The 11,972-nt window shown below is 35.9% G+C and overlaps 2 protein-coding genes across 2 annotated transcripts in view; one reads left to right on the top strand and one right to left on the bottom strand.

The window, feature by feature from the left end:
• Positions 1-191: 191 nt before the first annotated feature.
• On the bottom strand, positions 192-838 carry lnc.lemp (lncRNA encoded micropeptide). Its single transcript, XM_073826413.1, has 2 exons — positions 577-838; positions 192-479 (listed from the first exon to the last, which is right to left on the bottom strand). Exon 1 carries the CDS (start codon positions 777-779, stop codon positions 609-611), a length of 171 nt encoding a protein of 56 aa, XP_073682514.1. The 5' UTR covers positions 780-838; the 3' UTR covers positions 192-479; positions 577-608.
• A 2,139-nt stretch (positions 839-2,977) lies between these two features.
• ttbk1b (tau tubulin kinase 1b) overlaps positions 2,978-11,972 on the top strand; it is a 30,910-nt gene continuing 21,915 nt past the window's right edge. The window contains exons 1-6 of the mRNA XM_073827019.1: positions 2,978-3,230; positions 6,211-6,354; positions 8,081-8,228; positions 8,946-9,019; positions 9,099-9,239; positions 9,332-9,436. Of these exons, the coding sequence (XP_073683120.1) occupies positions 6,247-6,354; positions 8,081-8,228; positions 8,946-9,019; positions 9,099-9,239; positions 9,332-9,436 (576 nt within the window). The 5' untranslated portion in view covers positions 2,978-3,230; positions 6,211-6,246. The remainder of the gene's footprint in view (positions 3,231-6,210; positions 6,355-8,080; positions 8,229-8,945; positions 9,020-9,098; positions 9,240-9,331; positions 9,437-11,972) is intronic.

The raw sequence follows: 11,972 nt of genomic DNA, 5'->3' as shown, positions 1-11,972 counted from the left end.
ATAAAATCCTACAAGCTTGTGAAAAAGTCATGGAAACTTTTATACACAATATAAATGCTAGGATGTTTCAGAACCACATTCCTGGATTTGAGGTTGTAATTCAGTGATAAACAATATTGTTCACTTTTGTTGTTCTGACCTCAATGTCAGAACAAATGTACAGATTGCTTTTTATATGAATGAGTCAACGGTTAACAAAATATCCCCATTTATTTCAACTGACAGATACAAAGAAAAGCACAGACGTGGTAACATGATTTATGGCTTAAACATTGAAGAAATTCTTATAAATACAAAATTCTGTGTTTCAGTGTTTAAAGTCTTTGAGAAAGTTGTATTGCTTTGCTCCAGCCTGTTGATTGTGTCTTTGATCCAAGGTTGAAAGCCTGGTCCTTTTGATCGCTGGAGAGGTGCTGACAAGACTCCTCATTCTGTTTGTGAAGTCAGGAATACTACATCAGGCCTTGATGACCGAGACACTAAAAAGTGAAAGAGCAAGTAAACCAGTTACAGCGTAAAAACGAAAGCAATTTACTTCAAGGACAATAATGATATTATGAAAGACACATGTCTCACCAGATCGGTTGCATGATATTTTGTATGTGTTATCATGACAGGTCTAGCTTCTTCTGTGTTTCTGCAAGCTTGTCTTGTAACCTCTTTTTCCGCCAGTCCAAGAACCTTCTTCGCATTCTGTTTGCCTGCCAGCCGGCGATAAACCCTGCCGCAAATGAAACGACTATAGCGACCTGTAACGTCCTCTCCGACACATCGGCCATGTTCACCTCCGTTTGGCCACAGCTCGAATTTGGAAGGAAAGCTGCTGATGGAACCACGTGTGTGAATGGAAGCCGTATTTTACGTGACTTGGGCGTAACCGGCTGCGCCGCCATGACGTCAAGTTGTAGGCCAACAAATAAAAACTACAGCTACCACATTTATTTCCTTGACAAAAACACAGCTGCTGCAAAACGTGCGTTTCAGGTACGACTGTGCAGTATTTATGTTGTAGAACAAAATGTGAAAGTCTCATCAAGTAACAGACTTTATAAAGCAAAATCCGTCATTATTCAAACATCGGAAATTCCACAGCAAACCCAAATGCTAATTCTCTTCTGGTTTTGCGACAGTAATGAAATGGTTTATGTATAGTATGTGTAAAAGTTTAAGCTGTTCACTTGTTTTAGAAAGCGCACGTTTTATTATTAAATTCGTTTAATGTCTGTGCCTATACCTTGAGAAAAAGAGATAAGAGACGTGGCTAGTAACGTTTTAGGGCGAAGTGCAAAAGTGGGACAGGTTTTGTGATTGAGAACTGAAACAATTTTAATGCTTTGGTCATTTGTTTTTGTAATGTGTAATGCCACAACCCCAAATTATATAGAAACAATATTGGATGAAACACTAAAGTAAAACCAAGTGCCATCAGAAGTGTAACCCATAAGATACCATAATAATATGTTTCATTAATCAATTTGTGTTTGCTGAGATCAGAGATGTTGAAGCAGGACCTGATGATTTTAGACCTGAAAAAACTGTTACATTTGTTTTTCTCTTTGTATTCAAGACCAGAGCTGGGTTACTTACAAAATCCTGATTACAATTTCAAATTACTGATTACAAATTACATGAAAAAAATTGTAGTTAGTAACATAATCCATGACATTATACATTTTAGGTAATATAATCAGACTACCTTTAAATTACTTTTAGATTACTTTTGCCCTAACTTGTTTGTTACGTTGATTTAAATAGGATAGTCTTGTTGACATAAAAATATAAACAATTACAATTGTTGTAATTAACAACATGAAGCATTAAACATTATGTGACCCTGGAGCACAAAACCAGTCACAAGTCGAACAGGTATATTTGTAGCAAAAGCCAAAAATACATTGTATGGGTCAAAATGATTGATTTTTCAGGAGGTAAGATCCTGTTCCATCAAGATATTTTATAAATTTCCCATATATAAAAACGTTTTTGATTAGTAATATGCAGTGCTAAGAACTTTATTTGGACAACTTTAAAGGCAATTTTCTCAATATTTAGATTTTCTTCACCCTCAGATTCCAGATTTTAAAATAGGCTTAGTTGTATCTCAGCCAAATATTGTCCTGCCCTAACCATACATCAATGGAAAGATTATTTATTCAGCTTTGATATCTTAAATCACATGATATCTGAAATCACAATTTCAAAAAAATGTACCCTTATTGAACGGAACTCGTGAATTTTCCTGATTATTGCTGCAGAAAATGGTCAATTATTGTCATATTTTGGGCTGTACTAATCAGTCGGACCGGAAAAAGTACTATAGGCTGCCAAAAGTTATAATAAATCAAGGAGAAGCGTGCATAAAAACTGTCTGAGAAACAAAAGGCGTTTGTGGTTGGCAAACTGAAACAGGATTTCCAGGGCAAGAATCTTGTAAGTGTTCGTTCTTATCATGTCCGGTCAGGTAGGTGAAATATTAATTCAATTCAGTTCAATTCAAGTTTATTTGTATAGCACTTTATAATACAATGCACAATACAAATCATTGCAAAGCAGCAGTACAGAAAATTTAGGTTACTACAATATATTTAGTAGCTTACTAGTGGTGACGACTGTATGTCAATATTAGGTTAATGACTGATCTTTGTGTGAATGTCCACAAAACTTGAAGACTTTCTAAATGTAGGCTATATACTGCAAGCAGTATGCTGTTTTAGGGGGTAAATCATAATTAGGGAGAATCAATACATTATAGATAATTTATTGCTATTGTGTAAATAATATGTAATCTTGTAATCGATAAAAAGTAACTGTAGTCTGATTACGAGTATTTTAAAATGTAATTCTATTGTACATCAACTAACACAATTTCTTAACATAGTTCATAACAGTTATTTATTCTTTAACAACGGTTATTCCTTATTTGTCTTGTTTATAATTAGTTTTATTAATAGGACGTTTCCTACGGAATTTCCTCAATGGCTGAAGTCTGCAGATGAGGGGATTCACGCCTTTCAGGTTGCTACGCAACGGCCGTCTTCTGTCACGCATGTGCGCGGTGCATAGTGGGAGTATCCGAGCGATGCTGAATCAGTGCAGGAGCGGAGGAGCAGAGGAGGCTGAAAATGGTGCAGCATCAACAAGGGAAAAAGGCGCAGCGGTCGCGCCAACGGAATTATGCGGCTCTGCTTAAACTCTCACTTTGAGATTTTACTCCGACGACAGAAGAACAGGTTAGTGGATTGTTTTTTGTCCGCCAGGTTATATTTTTAAACAGAGCGCTGCCGTAGCAATCCGCTTGTCCCGTGTATGTTGGCACCTTGTCAATAGTGATGCTGCGCTGGCGCGAGCCGCAGCCTTCCATATATGATGCGCGTGCAGGTGCCCAAGCGGGCACGCGAAAACAAAATCTGTCGCGGTCTTGACCAACTATTAGCACACTTGGGCCTGAGTCAAAAATAGAAACTCACCCATTTTTATATATATTATTTATGCTTAAAGGAAATTCATGAATAATTTACATTACATGCCACATAATGCAGCTGTACGTCAACAGTTAACGTGGCCTATCAGTGGGAGTTGTAGTTTCTGAAAGGTGCCAATGTCCAAAGCCGTTTATATCTATTGTCTCATTGATGAACGACATATCCCAAAGTGCTTTTCGCTCTAGGCTCGAGCAGGGGAATGTTCTGCTGATTGTTAGGCTTTGCCCCAATGGACGGTGATCAAACGATGGTTTGGGGGCGGGGCTTAGCCTTCAGGGCTGCTCATTGGAGCACAACGTGTTTGGGTGGGGTCCGTTCAGACGGATCCTTTGGCACTGCGGAGAAAGCTGAAGATGTCAGGAGACTGAGCCCACGCAGTCCTGAGCTCCTGACATTTAGTTAAGTCAGAATAATGAAGCGTTCTCAGCAAATGCTTTATGCAATGAGAATCTCATTATCATTTTGTTAAAGTGTGCGAGTTTTCCATGCAAACAGGTGAAGAGCCTGCTGCACGATGCGACTGAGGTTTATCCTTTGGTCCCTGCACTTGATCTAATAAAGTCAGGGTTATATTTATGTTTTCATAGACAGTACATCTCGTTTTATTGTACAATACTGTCATTTCTTATTATAAATATGCTTTATACCTTATAGCCTAAGTTACACTGGAAATATTTATTGCATAAAACAAGGTTACATTCTTGTAGTAACACATATGACCCTGGACCACAAAAGGGTCATCATAAGGGTACATTTTTTGAAATTTAGATTTATACATCATCTAAAAGCTGAATAAGTAAGCCTTTCTTTGATGTTTGGATTGTTAGGATAGAACAATATTTGGTTGAGATACAACTATTTGAAAATCAGAAATCTGAGGGTGCAAAAAAGTCAAATATTGAGAAACGTTGTCCAAATTAAGTTCTTAGCATTGCATATTACTAATCAAAAATTAAGTTTTGATATATGTACGGTAGAAAATATACAAAATATCTTCATCTTAATGTCATCAACTAATGATTTTTGCCGTAAATTATAATTTTGACCCTTAAAATGTATTTTTGGCTATTGCTACAAATATACCCATGCTACTTAAGACTGGTTTTGTGGTCCAGGGTCACATATATGTTTTTCCAGTAGTATTTACTGTACCGTTAACCCCTTAAATTTGCTGAGAGTCTGGGTGGGGGCCCTGAATCTCAAAAGGTGGAAACCTCTCTACTGGTTATTTAGCGAATTCAGTTTAAACATTATATTTGTTAATTCTTCAGTATGCAATTTGTAATAAAACCATATGAGAACAGAGCAAAGTAGATTAAAAAAGGACTGTGCATGGTAAAAAGCTTTACAATCCCACCGTAATTTACATTATTTTTCTAAATGTTTTACCTAATCTATTTAAAAGCATTTTCCTGTTACCCTACACATAAAAAGGGGAGAAATTTAGCTTTGATGCTTTATAGGATAATTATGAATTGTAAGATGCCTTCCTTAGGCTGTCCCATTTTTTAGGGTGTAGAATGAGAGGAGGTATTCCCTGCAATCTCCTGAAATATCTTTGTGTCTCTGCATCCACTTTCTAACATGAAGGTGACAGAAGTGTTAAGGTGATAGTCTTTTAATGTGTTTAATCAGTTTTATTAATTAGTTAGATCCATTTATAACACATCACATTCCGTAGGGAGCGGATTCGTTTTAGAAGGTGAGAGTGATTGTGCTTTATAATGGTAAACAGAAATTAATGTTTGAAATCATTTAGGGATTTAACTTAAGCACACACAGGCTGCAAACATAAATAATTTCTTATATTTCCATTTTACTGAGGTTGAGAAGTGACTGTAACATTATGAGAGCATGCTTAAGGGTGTAGTCCAGTTCTGACAGGCAAGGACTCTGTGTCTGAACCGGCCCTTGTGGATACCTGATACTCTGCAGACATTACAGAAGTCTCAAAGAGGCGATAGACGATTGACTTCCTTTTTGAGGGTCTCTGAATAATTTTAAGACAGTCAATGATTTGTGATTGTTTGTGAGTTCTAAATGTAAACAGTCTGTTTAACAAATGGTTTAAGACTATCGAAATGAAAGTTTATGTCATTTCCACCACATTTTTGCAGGGAATGCCTTTGTATGATGTGAAAATGGGATCATTGATTATTGAAAAAAGCCCAGCCCTGGAAAACGACCTCAAGAGAAACATATGTCAGTTCCTTCTGGTGTGTGTATTGTATTCTTTATTCTGATGGACACAATGCTGTTCGTGTTGTCAGTTTGTCACTTGTCTTGTCTTGTGTTGGTTTGTGGAGCTTAAACACTTTCAATTTATTGTCAAGTGTTTTTTCTAAATGTAAATTTTTAATTTAGAGGGGGTGCCTGTTTTTGAGGTCTTAGAATATGTACATTTTCCAGCAAAACATGTTTGAAAATCTGAGATTTAAACCTGAAATTACTCAGAAAGTTTAATATAAAAAATTTAAAACCGAAAAGTTATGTTTAAAATAATAATTACAATTTCATGCTAACTAATGGTAACTAATCAAATAAAAGCCAAAGGAGACTGTGTCAAATACTTCTCAAACACGTTATTTTTCGATTTTATGTTTTTTAAATGTCACTCAAATTATAATTCATAAGGAAAATACTTTGTATTTTGACCTCACTGTGCAAGATATAAGAATTCAATATTTTAGCATGCATGTTTAGCAGTTGTGTGCACACTGTGTTGCAGGTAAATGGCAGGGTTTGGTAAAGTGCTGGCCAGCCGATGCAGTGCGTAGGGCCCGGTGTCCAAGGCGACGAAAACATGAACGGGGCGGGGGAGCAGGTCGACATCCTGCCCTCCAACTGCTTGGTAAAAGACCGCTGGAAAGTGGTAAGTGTATCTATATTTAGGTGGGAGTGTTTTTGTGGAATAAAGATGCCCAATTTGTCTGCCTTTGCAGCCTCATAACACAGGACAAAATGGTCCACGTATGACAACAGATGCTTTCAAATCAACTCCGTCTGGCTTCTCTCCAAAATGCGCCCAAACCATTTGGTTGTGGGCCAGTTCGTAGCATTTCTCCTCTACAAGCAGATGTCCTTAGAAATGATTTGTGGCTGTTTTACTGTAATAATATCTTTGATGGGGATTGTAGCTGTCCTTAAAACAGAGTCTGACTCATCTGGCTTAAGCTTAATTCTTTCATAACTCATATGATAACTCATGTTGAAGCCAAGATTAATCAATATGCTTAGTTCATGCTACTAGAACTGAACTGCATGGAATTTAATTAAATCTTTCATGTTAAGTAATATGCGCTGCAATTAGAGCAGCTAAAGTAACTCAGCCAATCTAATTTTATCATGCGATTTATTGCATGTCAAAACAAATCTAGCGAGAAAATCCACAAAAGCTTTACTCTGGATTTAGCTGATGTATTTGTTTCTGTTTACCTAAGGGACTTTCTCAGATCTTAGATGATGTTTATTTATGTTCTTAAGGGAATAGTTCACCTAAAAATGAAAATTCGGTCATTAATTACTCACCCTCATGTCGTTCCAAACCCGTAAGACCTTCATTTATCTTTGAAACACAAATTAAGATATTTTGGATGAAATCCAAAAGCTTTCTGTCCCTGCATAGACAGCAATGCAATTTCCATGTTCAAGATCCAGAAAGGGCATCAGTGGTTCAACCTTAATTTTATAAAGCTGCAAGACTACTACTAAAAATTAATTTTTTATTTCACAGATTCTTCTCTTTCTGTGCATTCCCCAGAGTATCACGACATGCGTGTGGTGCTGTTGATGCAGGAGCCGGTGTTCTGACGTAGAACATCCATCTCTCTTAGTTTGTTGTCTGTTTATTCTGATTCAAATAAGTAAGACTGGGACAAAAAATGCAAGTCATCCTCTCTGTCAAAATCTTCAGACATATTTATGAAGACTGATTCTTCTTTTTTTGGCAAAGACTGATACAGAAGAAAGAAATTGTTGAATTAAGTCATTATTTTTGTTTTCTTTATACATAAAAATTATTCTTGTAGCTTCATAACATTACAGTTGCACCACTGATGGTACATGGACTATTTTAACAATGGCCTTACTACCTTTCTGGGCTTTGAAGGTGTCAGTTGTGTTGCTGTCTATGTAGGGTCAGAAAGCTCTGGAATTCCATCAAAAATATATTAATGTGTATCTTTTAGATGAACAAAGGTCCTATGGGTTTCGAACATCATGAGGGTGAGTAATTATTGATAGAATTTTCATTTTTGTGTGAACTGTCCCTTTAAAGATTCTTTATTGGCATCTACAGTATGTTTTGATGAAGAGCTTTCCATTTTACAAAAGATTCTGTATATTAACAAAAGGTTCTTTAGATCACTCTTGAAAAAAGTGGTTCTTTTTAGAACTGTTCACTGAAAGGTTCTTTGAAGATCCCAAAATGATTCTTCTATGTCATCGATGCAAAAATGCCCTTTTGGAAACATTGGAAGCATTTTTAACAGTGTATATTGTGCAAAACCAGCTCTGAGTCAAAAGCTTGTGGAATTGATGACACACAGGTTAAATCAATGCTCTGTCATGAATGACCTTGCTATTGTTTGTGTATTCAGCTGAAGAAGATTGGGGGTGGAGGGTTCGGGGAGATCTATGAGGCCTATGACCTGTTGGCACGGGAGAATGTGGCTCTTAAGGTGGAATCCGCCCAACAGCCAAAACAAGTGCTAAAGATGGAGGTTGCTGTGCTAAAGAAACTACAAGGTAAGGAGATGGAGAGAATGCAGATTGAGTGTTTTATGCACTTGCCAAAGCTATTTTTTACTTGCATATTTCACTTGATGAGTTAGGGTTAGCACAACTGTTTTAAACATACATTAAACAAACATTTCTTGAGCACCAAAATCAGCATATTAGAATGATTTCCAAAGAATCATGTGACACTAAAGACTGGAGTAATGGCTGCTTATTACTGTTTTGTTTCCAAACTTTTGAATGGACATATTTGACTTGAGAAAATGAGACAGCAAGCAGATTGTCGAATCTGTAAAGATATGTGACAGTTTGTCTGTTTAATATGCCCATCATAATGTTTTTTTGTATGTGCTCATATTAAAACGCACATAGAGACACACTGTGACTTTCATGCCTGTCAAGGCAGTTTGCCTCAGCTGTAGTTCAGACATACCACTGGGAGTCTGTAAGGGTAATGAGCGTGAAGAGCTGAAGGAAAGTGGGATTACCGCACTTTTTTCTGTCTCTGTCTCTCATTTGCTGCTCTCTTGCTCTCTCATGTCTTCATAACCTTCATGAAGGACACGCTAGAAATCCAAATGTCACCGCCTCTGTCTCCACCTGCTTGCTGAGTGTGTTTTGTATGTGTGAGTGTGTGTGTGTATCCACAGTCCACACAGAAAGGAAAATGTCAGTTGTAATATGCATGTAATATCTGTAACATTACTGCTTTCATTTCTTTTGCAGGAAAGAATCATGTTTGCAAATTTATTGGATGTGGAAGAAATGACAAGTTCAATTACGTTGTCATGCAGCTGCAGGTACAATATTTTTACTTCTGTTTTATATGTTTGTGTGTGAAAAAAAAAATTTGTGCATTTTCTCCTTTTTTTTTTGTAGGGAAGGAATCTCGCTGATCTCAGGAGGAGTCAGCCTAGAGGGACGTTCAGTATGAGCACGACGCTACGGTTGGGAAAACAGATTCTAGAGTCCATTGAAGCTATTCACTCTGTGGGCTTCCTGCACCGAGACATTAAACCTGTATGCCTTACTGTTGTGATCTCTTCTTTTCTCTTTCCCAATCCATTTATCTAGCTTCTGTCTGCTGATAATGATCTCTCTCCTTCTCTTAGTCTAATTTTGCCATGGGCCGATTGCCGTCTACCTGTAGGAAGTGTTACATGCTGGATTTTGGTTTGGCACGACAGTACACTAATACGAATGGGGAAGTGCGGCCTGTAAGTATTGCTCTTTTGTTTTATATTTTCTGAATGTCTTCTTTATATTCTCCCAATTACTATTTCTGTTTGTTTTGTTGAATTTTTTTTAAATGTAAATTGCCCAATAAGCAGCATTTTCACATTTATGTTTTGTGCATGTGCAGTTTTTATACTTAGTTGTGATGTTTTATGTTTGAATAGTTATTTCTAGGGATGCACTGATATTAAACTATGGCCACTGGCCAGTACCTTTAAGTTAGTAATAATTTACAGTGCCTTCCGTTATTATTAGCACCCTTGGAAAATATGAGCAAAGGTGGCTGTGAAAATAAAACTGCATTGTTTATCCTTTTGATCTTTCATTCAAACAAATTCACAAAAATCTAACCTATCATTGAAGTAAAACAATGGAAAGTGAGGGGTAAATCTAATTGTGAAATAAATGTTTTTCTCTAGTTCATGTTGGCTACAATTATTGGCACCCAATTACTGCAGTGTCCTTTTCCCAAAATAACAGCTCTAAGTTTTCTCCTATAATGCCTGATGAGTTTGGAGAACACCTGACAAGAGATCAGAGATCAGAAATCGTTCTTTCATACAGAATCTCTCTCCTTCAGATTTTGAGCTCCATGTTGGTACTTCTTCTCTTCAGTTTACCCCACTCAGTTTCTATAGGGTTCAGGTCAGGGAACTGGGACGGCCATGGCAGAAGCTTCATTTTGTGCTCAGTAAAATATATTCAGGACCTCTGGAAGAAAAATAGGCCCAGAACATTAAAGATCCAGCAGTATATTTAACTGTGCACATGGGGTACTTTTTATCCCATCTGGTGGGTTTACTGCCAAAAAGCTTTTTTTTTGTTTAATCTGAACATAGAAGCCAGTCCTGTTTGAAGTTCCAGTTGTGTCTGACAACTGAATATGCTGAAGTATGTTTTTGGATGAGCAAGGAGAATTTTCTTGCGGAACAACGTGGTGATGTAGGGGCTGTTATTTTTATTTTATTTTATTTTTTTTTTAGTTTTTTTTATTTAAGGCTTTCTGACCCCAAGACTGACCGCATCCTTTTAGAGTCATTGGCCACTCAAACTCCTTCTTACCATGCATTAGGACGATATAGACACACATCCACTTTCAGGCAGATTTGTAACTTCTTTAGTTGATTGGAACTTCTTAATTATTGAAGTCATTGCACACTGAGTACAAAATTTCCGTATGTTTTTTTCCGTTTTTCCGTATACATTATCCTTTTTCATCAAAATGCTTGCTACGGATGTGAAAACAATTTTTTTTCTATGACGGACAAAGTTTTGGAGGCAGTGTATAAATGTGATTGACACAACTTGAAGTTTTATTTATTTTTTAACATGCAAAAAATTTGGACGAGAATTTCGGACTTCAGACCTTTACCATGATGGTGGAAATGGGAATTTTTAAAAAACATTTATTTTATAATGTGAATGCCCTCCCACTTTTGATTGTTTTACTTCAATGAAAGGTTAGAATTTAGTTAATTTTTTGAACAAAAGATCAAAAAGATAAACAATGCTGATTTATTTTCATAGCCACCTTTGCATATATTTACAGAGGGCACTGTATGTATGTATGTGTTTATATAGTTTAAAGTAATGGTGTTCTACATTTAATACATTTTAAAATATAATTTATTCCTGTGATGCAAAGCTGGATTTTTATCAGCCCTTACTTCTGTTTTCAGTGTCACATTCTTCAAAAATCATTCTAATATGCTGATTAATTACTTATCAATGTTAGAAACAGTGGTTCTGCTTATTTTTTTATTTTTTTTGGAGCCTGTGGTCAGGATTCTTGATGAATAAAAGGTTTAAGAGGTTCAACAATATAAGTCTTTGCTATCACTTTTTAATCAATTTCAACACATCCTTGGTGAATAAAGTATTTCTTTCAAAAAAAGAGAGAATAAAAATTTACTGACCCCAAACTTTTAAATGGTAGTTTATATTGTTACAAATTTTAAATAAACACTGTTCTTTTCAACTTTTTATTTGTTCCTGGGGGAAAAAACACAGGTTCCAACATATTAAGCAGCACAACTGTTTTTAACATTAATAATAAATCAGCATATTAGAATGATTTCTGAAAGATCATGTGACACTGAAGACTGTAATTATGCTGAAAATTCAGCTTTGTATCACAGGAATAAATTACATTTGAAAATATATTCACATAGAAAACTCTTATTTAAAATTGAAATAATACTTCACAATATTACACTTTTTGTCTGTATTTTGATCAAATAAATGCCTTGATGAGCATAAGAAACATATAGAAGAAACTTTAAAATCCATTAAAAATCTTTCTGATCCCAAATTTTTTAACTGCAGTTTATATAATCTTATATATCCTTATATATTAGATTACATTCAACAGTGTTACTAAATTAATTTCTAATGTAAAAACTAAATGTAAAAACATGGGAAATAATAGCAATTAATAACAGCCAATAACCGACATGGTTCCAAAGTATCATGCATTCCTATTTGGTTTATTTTTGATTTGCCTTTTACTAATGAATT

This window comes from Garra rufa, chromosome 21, assembly GCF_049309525.1.
Source record: "Garra rufa chromosome 21, GarRuf1.0, whole genome shotgun sequence".
In the NCBI taxonomy this organism is placed as follows: Eukaryota; Metazoa; Chordata; class Actinopteri; order Cypriniformes; family Cyprinidae; genus Garra; species Garra rufa.
The sequence above is the reverse complement of the archived record's forward strand: the minus strand, read 5'-3'. Positions and strand labels throughout refer to the sequence as shown.